General features: G+C 35.3%; 2 protein-coding genes across 3 annotated transcripts; both read left to right on the forward strand.

The window, feature by feature from the left end:
- The first annotated feature begins 531 nt into the window (after nucleotides 1-531).
- LOC132276939 (splicing factor U2AF-associated protein 2-like) lies at nucleotides 532-11889 on the forward strand. Of its 2 annotated transcripts, XM_059778589.1 has the most exons (8): nucleotides 532-650; nucleotides 3939-4027; nucleotides 4119-4221; nucleotides 4439-4519; nucleotides 8241-8317; nucleotides 8864-8944; nucleotides 10485-10576; nucleotides 11603-11889. In XM_059778589.1, the coding sequence occupies exons 3-7, from the start codon at nucleotides 4188-4190 to the stop codon at nucleotides 10572-10574; spliced, it is 363 nt and encodes a 120-aa protein (XP_059634572.1). In that variant the 5' UTR covers nucleotides 532-650; nucleotides 3939-4027; nucleotides 4119-4187; the 3' UTR covers nucleotides 10575-10576; nucleotides 11603-11889. The 2 variants fall into 2 exon arrangements, with proteins under 2 accessions (XP_059634572.1, XP_059634573.1); XM_059778590.1 differs by lacking the exons at nucleotides 532-650; nucleotides 3939-4027; nucleotides 10485-10576; nucleotides 11603-11889 and adding an exon at nucleotides 5577-5699 and having other exon boundaries at nucleotides 4122-4221; nucleotides 8864-8913.
- LOC132276938 (small ribosomal subunit protein mS80 (rPPR6)-like) lies at nucleotides 552-2631 on the forward strand. The gene has a single exon (XM_059778588.1). The coding sequence runs from the start codon at nucleotides 552-554 to the stop codon at nucleotides 2388-2390; it is 1839 nt and encodes a 612-aa protein (XP_059634571.1). The 3' UTR covers nucleotides 2391-2631.

Raw genomic sequence — 11889 nt, forward strand, 5'->3', positions numbered from 1 at the left:
CGAATATTTTTCAAATACGTTAATATGCCTAGGACATGTATCGGATACAACATGGACGGTGGACATGACAATGATATATTTTAAACACTTTTAGGATACAGCGAAATATTTTTGTAATTATTTAAAAAAAAAAAAAAATTCAATACAATTTAAAATATATTAAAAGTTAATTATAAAAAATATTAAATTTAAGAAAACAAAAATAACAAGTATTTAGCACTAAATTCCAAATTAGTGATTTACTTATGATTATTACTGGTATATGGATAAAATGGCAACAAAGATAATATATATCATATATTTGTCATTTATTTATGATTTTAGCTTTTGATTGGGTTGTTGTTTCAGAATAGTTAGTGGGCTTGTTGTATTAATAAACACAACCATCTGTAAAGCCCAAAACCCCACTCAAACTGAGACACCGAACATAGAAGTTGAGAAGTTGAACATTCTGGGGTTAGTCCTTTCTATGGATGCTTGAAAGAAGGGTTTGCACTCAAGTCTGTAACACAGTCGAGGAGTGAGAGAAGAGAGAAGAGAGAAGAGAGAGGATGTGGAGTTCAATAGTTGTAGCAAGAAGAGCTTCTCTCAGCAGACTCGCAAGAGGATCAAAGTCGCGTTCGATTCAGAAATCTCATCTTCAGCCCCAGGTACCTTACTGTCAAACCCTTATCTCCATAGAATCTCCATTTTCTTCACATTTCTATACATGGGTAGTCGCTCCCACAACCTCCTTTTACCAAAACCCTAGATTTTTCTCTCACGATTCATCAAACCCAACCGATGAATTTGAAAAATCACACATTGAATCCACAAATTCTGAAACCAGTGTAGACGATGTCGTCAGTGATAGTCACAATGTGCTCGACGAAAGTCCTAGCCCAGTTTTACCAGAATTTGAAGATCCCAATTCTTCAATGATTTTCGATGAAAGTAACAATATTGATGCCGATACTAATACCCTAATGGAAGATGGTTTAGTATTGAACGATGGTAAATCAGGTCAAGATAACGTGAATGAGGTTGATTTGGAGCAGTTATTAGAGAATGTACGATCTTTGCTTCAAAGTCATGGCATGGAAGGGTCTTTTGAATCGAGTCTTGAAAATATGGGTTTAACTCTAAACGAGGACTTTGTCATAAAAGTGCTCAAAACCCCGCTTGTTCCGGGAGAAAATTTGATTGGGTTTTTCAGATGGGCTTGGAAGAAGCCAGAGTTTTCGGTAAATACAGGGATTGTAGATGCTCTTGTTCAGGCAATTTGTAGTGATCTTAGAAAGAAAGATGCATATGCTTTGTGGGATTTGGTTAAGGAATTAGGCGAGAAGGAGAATGGCATGTTGAATTCAGAGATTCTCAATCAGTTGATATCTCTGTTGTCAAGGTTGGGTAAAGCGAAGGCTGGGTTTGAGGTGTTTAACAAGTTTGGGGAATTTGGGTGTGTTCCAAATCCAGAAACTTATTATTTTACAATTGAAGCTCTTTGTAGGCGTTCTTTCTTTGACTGGGCTTCCTCCGTTTGCGAGAAGATGCTCAGTGAGAGGAAATTGCCTAACAGTGAGAAAATTGGAAGGATTATATTGTATTTGTGCAAAGTTAGAAAGGCTGAAGATGCTCATAAGGTTTACTTGTTGGCAAAGGAGACAGACAACTACCCTCCTCGAGCTTCTGTTTTTTTTTTGATTGGTGCGTTGAGTCGAGTGGATAAGACAGTTCACTTAGCTTTGCAGATGCTGGAGGGCTTCTCAGGAGAAGAAAGGAAATATGCAACTAAACCGTTTTCGGTTGTCATTAGTGGGTTGTGTAGGATCAATGATGTTGAAGGGGCAAAAAAATTGCTGTTTAAGATGATTGATGCGGGTCCGCCTCCTGGAAATGCAGTCTTCAATTCGATTATTAACAGCCTTTCCAAGGCTGGAGATATGGAGGAGGCAATGAAAATAATGAAAATGATAGAGGATAGGGGCCTCAAACCTGATGTGTACACTTATACTGTCATGATGAGTGGTTATGCAAAAGGGGGTGAGATGGAGGAGGCTTGTAAACTTTTGGCCGAAGCCAAAAAGAAGCACACCAAGCTGTGCCCTGTGACTTATCATACACTTGTAAGGGGGTATTGCAAGCTTGAAAATTTTGACAAGGCTTTAGAATTGTTGGGTGAGATGAAAGAGTATGTGGGTAAACCTAGTGTTGATGAGTACCAAAAGCTGATCCAATCACTTTGCTTAAAGGCTTTGGATTGGGAAACAGCAGAGAAGCTGCTGGGGGAGATGAAAGAGAATGGGTTGTATCTCAATGGAATCACAAGGGGTCTTATAAGAGCAGTTAAGGAGATGGTAGAGGAGGAAGGAGAGGAAGGAGTGGAGGAAGGTGTAATTGTGGAAGCGTAAGTTATAAATTGCTTAGTGAAGGGAAGGAATCGCCCTTACCAATTCTGAAACTTCATTTTCTTCGCCCCATTCTTTGTCATGTAAAAGGAAGCTCTTGCTCCTCATCCGTTGACATTGTTAATCTTTTGGACTCCATGGGTCCTTAAGGTTTTTTTCGTTCTGTATCTGGGATGCGTTCCCCTTTTGAATGCTTTTTAATTGATTATTACTTATCAAAAAAATAAATAAATTGCTTAGTGAAGCGAATGTGCCATGCGAGATGTTGAAGTCATATCTGTAGCCTTTGTCTGTATTTGGCCTTCTGTTTTTTTTTTTTTTTTGTTCATGAGTTAGATAAAGAGGAAAGCTTTGCAGGTAAATCTGTGAAGTCACTCATAGTGCATCTTTCTCACATCTGTTGGAATTGGAAATAAGTTTTGCTGTTCTGATCTATGGTGGTTGAAATTATGCCGTGCATACGCTTACTGTCTAATCCAATAATTTGATTGATAGCGCGATCTCTTAGATAGAATGGAGATTGGTATGTTGAAAGAGAACGCCACCTATGCCCATGATAGAAGCATCACACTCCACCTCAAAAACCTCCTTGAAACTTTTTTTTTTTTTTTGATAAATAAAAACCTTCTTGAAACTTGGCAATGCTAGAATTGGGGTAGTGGACAACTTCTCTTTAATCATTACAAACGCTACCTCCTGATTATGACCCCACTGGAATTTTCATGCACTCAGTGATTGGAGCCACAATGTTACTGAAATTTCGGATAAATCTGCCGTAAAATGTTGCCAATCCATGAGAACTGCAAACAAGACTCACAGTCTCCGGTTTAGGCTATTCTCGGATAGCACGAACCTTTTCTTCATCAACCCGAACGCCATCAGCTCCGACAATAAATCCCAAAAATAGCAATACATCTGTCATAAAGCAACACTTTTTTAGGTTGATATATAACTTTCTAGTATGCATGGTCTGTAAGACCTCTTGTAGATGCTCCATGTGTTCTGCCTCCTTGTGACTGTACACCAAAATATCATCGAAGTACACCACCAAGAATCTGCCAATGAACGGTTTCAGGACCTGGTTCATTCCCATGAAACAGCTCGGTGCATTGGATAAGCCGAATGGCATAACCAACCACTCATACAGTCCCTCCTTGGTCTTGAAGGCTGTATTCCATTCATTATCCGGTCTAAATCCGAATCTGATGATACCCATTTCGCAAATCAATTTTTGGAAAGTTTAGACTAGCATTGCTTAAGCTCTAATTATAACTCAGACTAGTTTGGCACAAATTTGCAGCCAAACTCTTCCAACACTAATTGAGGTCTTGTATGGTGTGGCTGTTAGTAGATTTGTAGAGAAGGGTATTACTTGGGTACTGGTTCTTTCAACTTGGATGGTAGGTTGTTTATCTCCCAGATACGTGCTGTAGGACATTCACCTTTGTTTTTTTATTTTTATTTGTAACTGCTTTACATTGTTGAAAAAGCATAATTGGTGTCTGAGCACCATGTTCTAATACATAGAATTCGTATCATTGAAACTTTTAGGACCCTGAAACAAAAAAGCCTCTGTAAAGATATATGTTGACAAAGAGACTGGAAGAAAAAAGGGTGATGCGCCTGTTTCATTTCTGAAGGTAATGTTTTTATCGAATCTCTGCTGAATCTGAAATTTAACAGTGTCAGATCCTTACTCTTGGCTTTCCATCATCTCTTCCTGTGCATTAGGAACCTTCAGTTGCTCTAGCCCTCCATATTTTGGATGGAGCACCTCTACGGCCTGTGGGCAAGATTCCTATGTCAGTTACCCAAGCAAAGTTTGAGCAGAAAGGTAATATTCGAGGGCCATGGTACACTGATTATGTCATATTGAAAGGATAAGAATTTCATCTTGTTCACTTGCCAGAAAAAAAAAAAAGAGTTTTCATCTTGTTCATTTACCATACAGGATATGGAACCCTCATTTTGTTCTGCTGGATAAAAGATTCTTTTAAACTTTTTCAATAACTTTTCTATATTGTATTAAGAGCTTCCTCTGTGCTTTACAGGGGAGAAATTTATATCCAAACAAACAGACAAGAGAAAGAAAAGGAAACTTCAGAAGGTGGAACAGAAGATGCTTGGTTGGGGTAGGTTTTTATTTTTCATTTAAATTTCCAAAGCTAATATGATATAGGAATTTCACCTTTTTAGACTGCAACTGATTCAAATTTAATTAGACTAATTTCTACTTTTTTCCACAATTCGAAACAAAGTGCAATGATAATTTGTATAACTCTATTTTTATTTCTGTTTCTATTTCTTAAGCTTACCTCTAGTCTTCTTGCTGGATCTGGGAATGATATTTCTGCTGCAGCCAGTTTTTTTATATATGAAAAATACAGTTCTTTGTTGTTTTTCACTATAATTGTTTGTTAAGGGTTTCAGCCTTACATGTTGGTTTTTTTCTATGGCTTGTAAAACTTACTCTTATATTTTCTGAAAATGGGGTGAGCATTTATTTCAGGCCTCTTGGCAGATAAGACACATCAATTATTTAAATATTGTTAGGTGATGGAAAGGAATAGAAGGTGCTTCAATGGAGTGGAGGCTCCTATTTGGGTGATTAAATTCTATATTCTTAGATCGTTAGTTTTTGTGGTTAATGGTTATAATTGTAAATCCTTGGGAGATCTTGTTGATTTTGTGGATAGCTTGAAGGTATAGTGGGTCTTTTGGTCTTTTTTGTATATGGGACGCACTCCCCTTTTGAGCGCTTTCTTTAATGAATATTACTTATAATAATAATGAAAATAATAACAATAATGAAATTAAAATGTGTCTGTGCGTGTTTTTTGCCCACATGGATGCGAAGTTCATAATGTTTGCTGGTATATTTTCTTGTTAGATTTCTTTGGTGTTTTTGCCATATGTAAACAGATCTTTCCTCAGAATGGAGAAGTCCACAAGGTTGATGCATTGAATGTGTAATTTGATTTTTTTTATATTGTGCTATTTTTATTTATTTTTGGTATATTATACAAGGAGAAGTATTTGGAATAGTTGCTGTGTATCATTGATCATGTTTCACATTTATAGTTCTTGATGGGCAGCAGAGCAGGTGTTCTCTCTCTTTCTCTCTCTCTAATTTGTTGAGAAAATATGTGAGGTGAAAAATCATGGATCTGATTGGGACACATTTTTCAGCCCCATGTAACAGTCCTTCCAGTAGGGAATTTGGGTGGCACAGAAGCTGTAATTGGAGACCTAATTAGAGATTGCTCTGTTACGTGTTTTTTCCCCCTAAATATTCCTCTTAAAAGTGTCCAGGTTAGACATTCAATAATTTGTTGTATTAGTAATGCTCTATTAGTGTATTGTGACTATCATAACCCTGTATTTGTCTTTTCTTCCTTTTGAGGTAATCTTGTTAGGTTTGTTTTACTATGATCTGCATAATATCGTTAAAGAAAGAAAGTTTCAAATCGTTCCTTCAACCATATCTCCTTATAAACGTGTAGAATTTTCTTTCAATCTAATAGAATCTTTACTTCTCACCCCAAAGGTACAGTTTATTATGCTTAACCTAATTTTTCAGGTTAAACTTTGTAGATCAATTGATTAGGAGAAAATAATGGCATTGCCTATATTATATTGACCCTCCTAAATGCATGTCAGACAGTTACATAAAAATTCCATTTTTCTATATCTTTGTGTTTGGGATCTAATAAATTCATCTCTTAGATACATATCTGCTCCTAATACATGTGCAATGTATGTGATCATTACCAAAAATGAGGTTTATTAATTATATGTATTTCATCCTCAAATTAAATTATAATTGATGAGTAAAAATGTAACTTCTTTTCTTTAAAAATGAAAGAACCAAAATATATGATTTATTTTATTTTATCATTTTGTTAAATTTCTTGTATATAGGTCTTCAATGTGAATTATACTATAAAAAGTAATAGAAATGTGTGCAGCCACTTAATGGAAGGTTGAACTTGGGGCCACTAGTGGGGATGAGTGTGTCACTTGCCTTCCAAAAAGAAAAAGAATTAGAAAAAAGAAATGGTTGCTTTTTCTGTGTCTTTATCAGCTTACTTTATGATGGTAATTCATTGAGATTCTTGAAGGAAATATTAGAATTCAGTTGATTATCATTTACCATGGTGATTCTAATGTATCAATATATATATTTATATATAATATTGTGATTTGTCAATTATACATGTTTAGAATGTCAAATGAAAAGGTCATAGTTGTTTCTTATGGCAACTCTGTCAAGAAATAGCAATTTCAATAGCATCAGTTATTTTGATCCCAAAATTTTGGTTGGTGAAACAATTATGATACTGGCTTTCTGTTACAAATAAGATGCCACTTAAATGATAGCATCAAATTTGGGGATGGAAAATTATATTTTCACTTATTTAAATAAGATGGCACTTATATTTTCACTTATTTTCATGTGCTACATGCCCTCTTTTGTTTTGTATCAGCCAACTAGTTTGATTGTCATTGGACTTTTAACTTGGATAAATAAACATTGAATATGGGGATTGCAGGCATGTATCCCGATCTACATATTTATTGTCAAGGACTCAGTAATCATTTTGTTATCATTAAACATGTACACTGATTGAATTTGAGGGTGTAATATTACTAGTATATTCTGGAAAAGGTTCAGTGAATCAAACTACTTAACCCTTTTTCTTGGGGCATTTTTTTCCTAGGTTTGGGTAGTTGGTTCTTGATGTCTTGATGGATGTATTATGTGTAAGGTGATGGAAATTCCAGTGGATAGGATATGGTGAAACTGAGGTGGTCTTAGGATAGGAGAGAAATTGGCAGTAGTTAACAGAATGGGCGAGGTACTTCTATCCTAATAAGGCTGTTAAAGATTCGTTTGAACCAGTTTTATGTCTTGATGGCGAAAATAATCAATGTAACCATCACAGAGGTGTAGACTGCAGAAATAATTAACGAACCATTGATTTAAGCCATCAAACTTCAAAAAACCACATGATCCGAAGTCCAAGTAGACCATGGCCACATACGCTCGACAAGCTCTGTGGCTCTTCTTCTAAAAGAGTCAGTTATTAGATATGTTGAGTGCCCGTGCGTTTTGTGTATTAGGGACACGTTCCCTTTTGAACACTTTTCTAATATATTTTACTTATCAAAAAAAAAAATAGATATGTTGAGTGCCCGCGTGGAGACAGCTTTTCAATGGGGAGAGCAAGGGATGGAGATCTGTTTTGTAGAAAATTTACTGAGCTGACAGAGATTGCGTAATCTGATTGGAATGGAGAGGTTACACTATGAGGTTGGGGAGATTGAACAGTGAACCCGTCTTGAAATTGTCATCTGCGCAGCCCAAGATTGTGCAGTGGGAGACATAGCCTTGCCTAGCATTGCTTGGATAAACTTTGCTTTGGTCCACTTGTTGAAGTCTGATATCTAAGAAACACGTTCGCCAACCTTATAGAGATACAACATGTTTAACAATTTTAAGGGGACATCATGTTTTATAGCGATATGGTTACATATCAACTGGAGATGGAGAATCATTTCTCTGTAGTGCATCACAGAGCGAGTTGGCAAAGTAACATGCGGATTGTTATAGTGATGTCATGTGGTGGGACGGAGAGTGCCATGTAGACTTCCGTTTGGAAGACGTGTGACGAAGTGAGGTTGGACATATGCTAGCAAATTCCAACTAGTTGTGCTTTTCTATAATCTACATAATTTGATGATATTTCTTTATATCCTTTCTTTTTTATGAGAGTTTACTCGTATTGAACTTTCATCTAGTACTTGTGATGAGATTAACCCCTTGATATAACCTTTTCTTTAATGTTGCAGGTGGTCGTGATGATGCAAAGCTTTCAATTCCTGCCACTGTTATTCTTCGATATATGTTCGCTCCTGCAGAAATGAGGGTAATGCTTCTAAACCAGCTCAACCCTCTCCCTCCTAACTAATAAAAAAAAGGGTAAAAAAAAATAATAATAAGAGAAAAAAATGGAGTAATGTGTAAAAGCTGTATAATCTATAAAAAACTTGTATAGCTGGGTTTATTATTATTGGTTCCATTATTTAAATTTTAAATAGATTATGGATTTTTTCCTACGTGACTTTTAGAATGGTTTAAACCATCACTAACAATAATAAACAACCTGTGACGTTCTGTTGGGATATACAAATTTGAATTGAACCAGCTACTTTTTTTTTTTTTTTTTAAATTTTAATGGACAATATTCTCTGTATTTAATAATTTAATTTACTTTTGTTCAATAATAGAGCTCTTCTATTTTAAATATCAATTATTTTAATATAACTAGAAGCACCGTATTACTATTTTTTTCCATTTTCTTTTCTTGTGATGATTATAATCTTCCAAGTCTCTCTTTACTACATTGTTTTGGTTTAATCAGGGACTGCTAACAACATAGCATTTTAAGCTGACATTCTTTTAATGTTTGCAGTCTGATGAGAATCTACGTTCTGAATTAGAAGCAGATGTCCACGAGGAATGCGTAAAACTTGGTCCTGTTGAATCAGTCAAGGTATGTTTACTTCTTTCTGTACAATTAAGTTTTCTCAATTCTCTCTCCCCTTTTTTTTTTGGTGAAAGTGATGATAAGGACCCGGTTCCGGGGCTTTGACAATGAGTTGCGCAAGGCCCATGATCTAGACCTAGAGGGGGTGAATAGGTCTTCTAGGATTAAAAAATAATAATAATAAAAATCGATTTTAACAATTTTTTGTAATTTAAAAAAAAACAGAAATTCAAATCAATTCATAGCGGATAATAAAAATCTGTCAATTCATGTGAGTCATAAGCAGATAAAACTTAAAACAATGGACACAGATTTTTACTTGGAACAAGGGGAAAAACTATGGGAGTAACAGGACCTACTATAGGAAAACCAAAATCCGCTATGTGAGAAAGAGAGAACAACCTAAATTAACAGATTCTACCCCAAGAATTCCCTATTTAGCTCGTGACATGGACAAACGCCAAACCTTCTTCCAAAAGTCTCCAATCATCTGTATGCTCGTCAACAGTATCCTCTCCTTATGAATTTGCTTCTCTAGTGATTTTGGTCTACTAGAATGATGAATGAAAAAAGAAATATAAAGATGCACCTCTATAGCTCACAAATAAGCTCATATATTTCTGCATCTCTTATTCTGCTGTAGTAGCATATATATATATATATATATGCATATAGACAACATAGAAGTACAGAGAGAATATGCTAGGTAGAGTTTACAACAACTTGGAAACTAATTTTTTGACTAGCTAGATCAATTGAAATTACCGTCAATGATCGACGATACTCTGGAAGCCCTTGATTGATCGAAGTTTGTTGCAGTGTAAACTTGGAAAAAAAATGCAAATACGAACATCCTGAACATCCTAAAAACACTTATGATGCAAGTTTAGAAAAATTTAAGGAATCAAATAAGATCAGTGTCATGAAAACTTAAGACCTAAATATGCATGCATGAATCTTAATTTGCTGAGTGTTTCACTGTGTTAATTTACCTTTATACCCTTGTAAACGAAGATTACGTAAGTAGCTTGCAATTTCCTTCGTCGACTTTGGGAGGTAACAACTAATACTAACTAACTTTTGGAAACTTCTAACCTAAGCTAGAAATTAAAACAAAAGTTAAAACTCCAGTCTTACCTATGTCCTATCAAACGAACAGAAAGAAATAATTGTTACCTCTCCTAGCACCCTCAATTAATGGGGATCACACTAAATAATGACGCTTATCTGTCTTCATGCTATTTTTTAATTTATAGGCCTCTGTGTTTCCTTTCTTTCAGAGTCTCGTGTAAATTTACATCTTTTGACATTACTGGTTTGATATAGATGCTATCAGATGCAATGGCTTCTTTTTCATTATTTACTCTTCTATCTCAAGTATTTAATGTTCATTTAAGTTTATCTTTATGCTATATGATGAATGTTTAGATTTCATGACTGATTTTTCTTTTCTGGGAATTTATTTATTTCATGTACATTAAAGCTTTAACGAGCATTATATGTTTAAATGGCTATTTCTTATGTTCAGATGTGGTTCTGTTTGCAGGTTTATGAGAATCATCCTCAGGGTGTTGTTTTGGTAAGATTTAAGGATAGAAGAGATGCCCAGAAGTGCATAGATATGATGAATGGATGATGGTAATTGTTCTGATCCTTGAGGTTTTTGTAATAAATTCTTTAATTTGAGAGAGGACAGAGCTATCATAATGACTAATCCACAATTAGTTGGACTTCAAACATCAAATCATCAAGCTGTCGTAGCACGAAGTGTTGTCATGACACCTGATAGGATTGGAGTTAGGGGGTCAGTTCTTACCATTGGCCTAAAAACAACAATATATCATACTTTGGAACTACATCGACATTTACACATATGAGTTGACCATCTACCTATGTTAGTTGGCCTTGTGAATGCATCTGCATTTTTTAAGTTGTGTCGAGAAATTATGAGGTGTGATACTGTTTCCAGAGTCCTTACTTTGGAATAGTGGTGGTTATGTTTCCTCGTGGGCATGGTCGCATGTACTAAGTTGTGTTTGTTCACTCTTTTGGTTTCCCAAGTAACCATCGGTCATTACAACATTACAACTTAAGAAATTCTGAATTACGTCCTGCTTACCTGCATGTCGATCTCTAAGGAGGAAAATATTTTAAATTTTTGCTGATTGCATTTCAGAAAGGATGAACATGGATCTTACTTATTGCCTTTTGTAATACATATAGAACTTATGGCAACTTCAATATAATCTTAGGATTTCTTCTGATTATTATGTTACCGAAGTTGCAGGAGCTTTTGTAATCCTAGGAAATTCTAGGTTTTTTGGGTTTCCTTTTCTTCTTTTTCTTTATTATTATTTTTATTTTATTTTATTTTTTAAACTTGGGTTTCTTTTTGTTTTGACAAAAACTTATATTTTAACAGAGAATATTCCTATATAGGTGTTTCAATGACATAACTAATCCTGACTTCCTGAGTAGTTAGGATTTGAGGGTTGATTGAGATGAGAAGTCATTTCTGGGTGGTTTGGGTGTTGAAAACAGATCAACATTTTCTAATGGGTGTTGCAAACCTAAGTTAATCTAATTGACCTGATATACTTTTGGCTTTTTCTTATTTCCTTTTTTTCTTCTCTTATCTGGTTGTGATTTCTGCATGCCATTTAGGTTTGGTGGTTGGCAGATCCACGCGAGTGAGGATGATGGAATTGTTAACCATGCTAAGGTGCGGGATTCGCAAGATGATGCTGAAAGATTGGAGAAGTTTGGAGCCGAACTCGAAGAAGATTGAGTTGAATTCTGCATTTGAACTTGAAGCATCTTTCACTGACATTGATCACCCGTATAATCCAAATATGAGGAGCTTGTAGATGACTGAACCTGTCACGTTTACATAAACATATTTTACTCATGAAGACATTTAATACCCAAATTTTGAAATATTTATTTCTTTC

Source organism: Cornus florida, unplaced genomic scaffold (genome assembly GCF_030987335.1).
Source record: "Cornus florida cultivar Cherokee Brave unplaced genomic scaffold, ASM3098733v1 CherokeeBrave_3.0.0_Hap2_Chr10, whole genome shotgun sequence".
Classification (NCBI taxonomy): Eukaryota; Viridiplantae; Streptophyta; class Magnoliopsida; order Cornales; family Cornaceae; genus Cornus; species Cornus florida.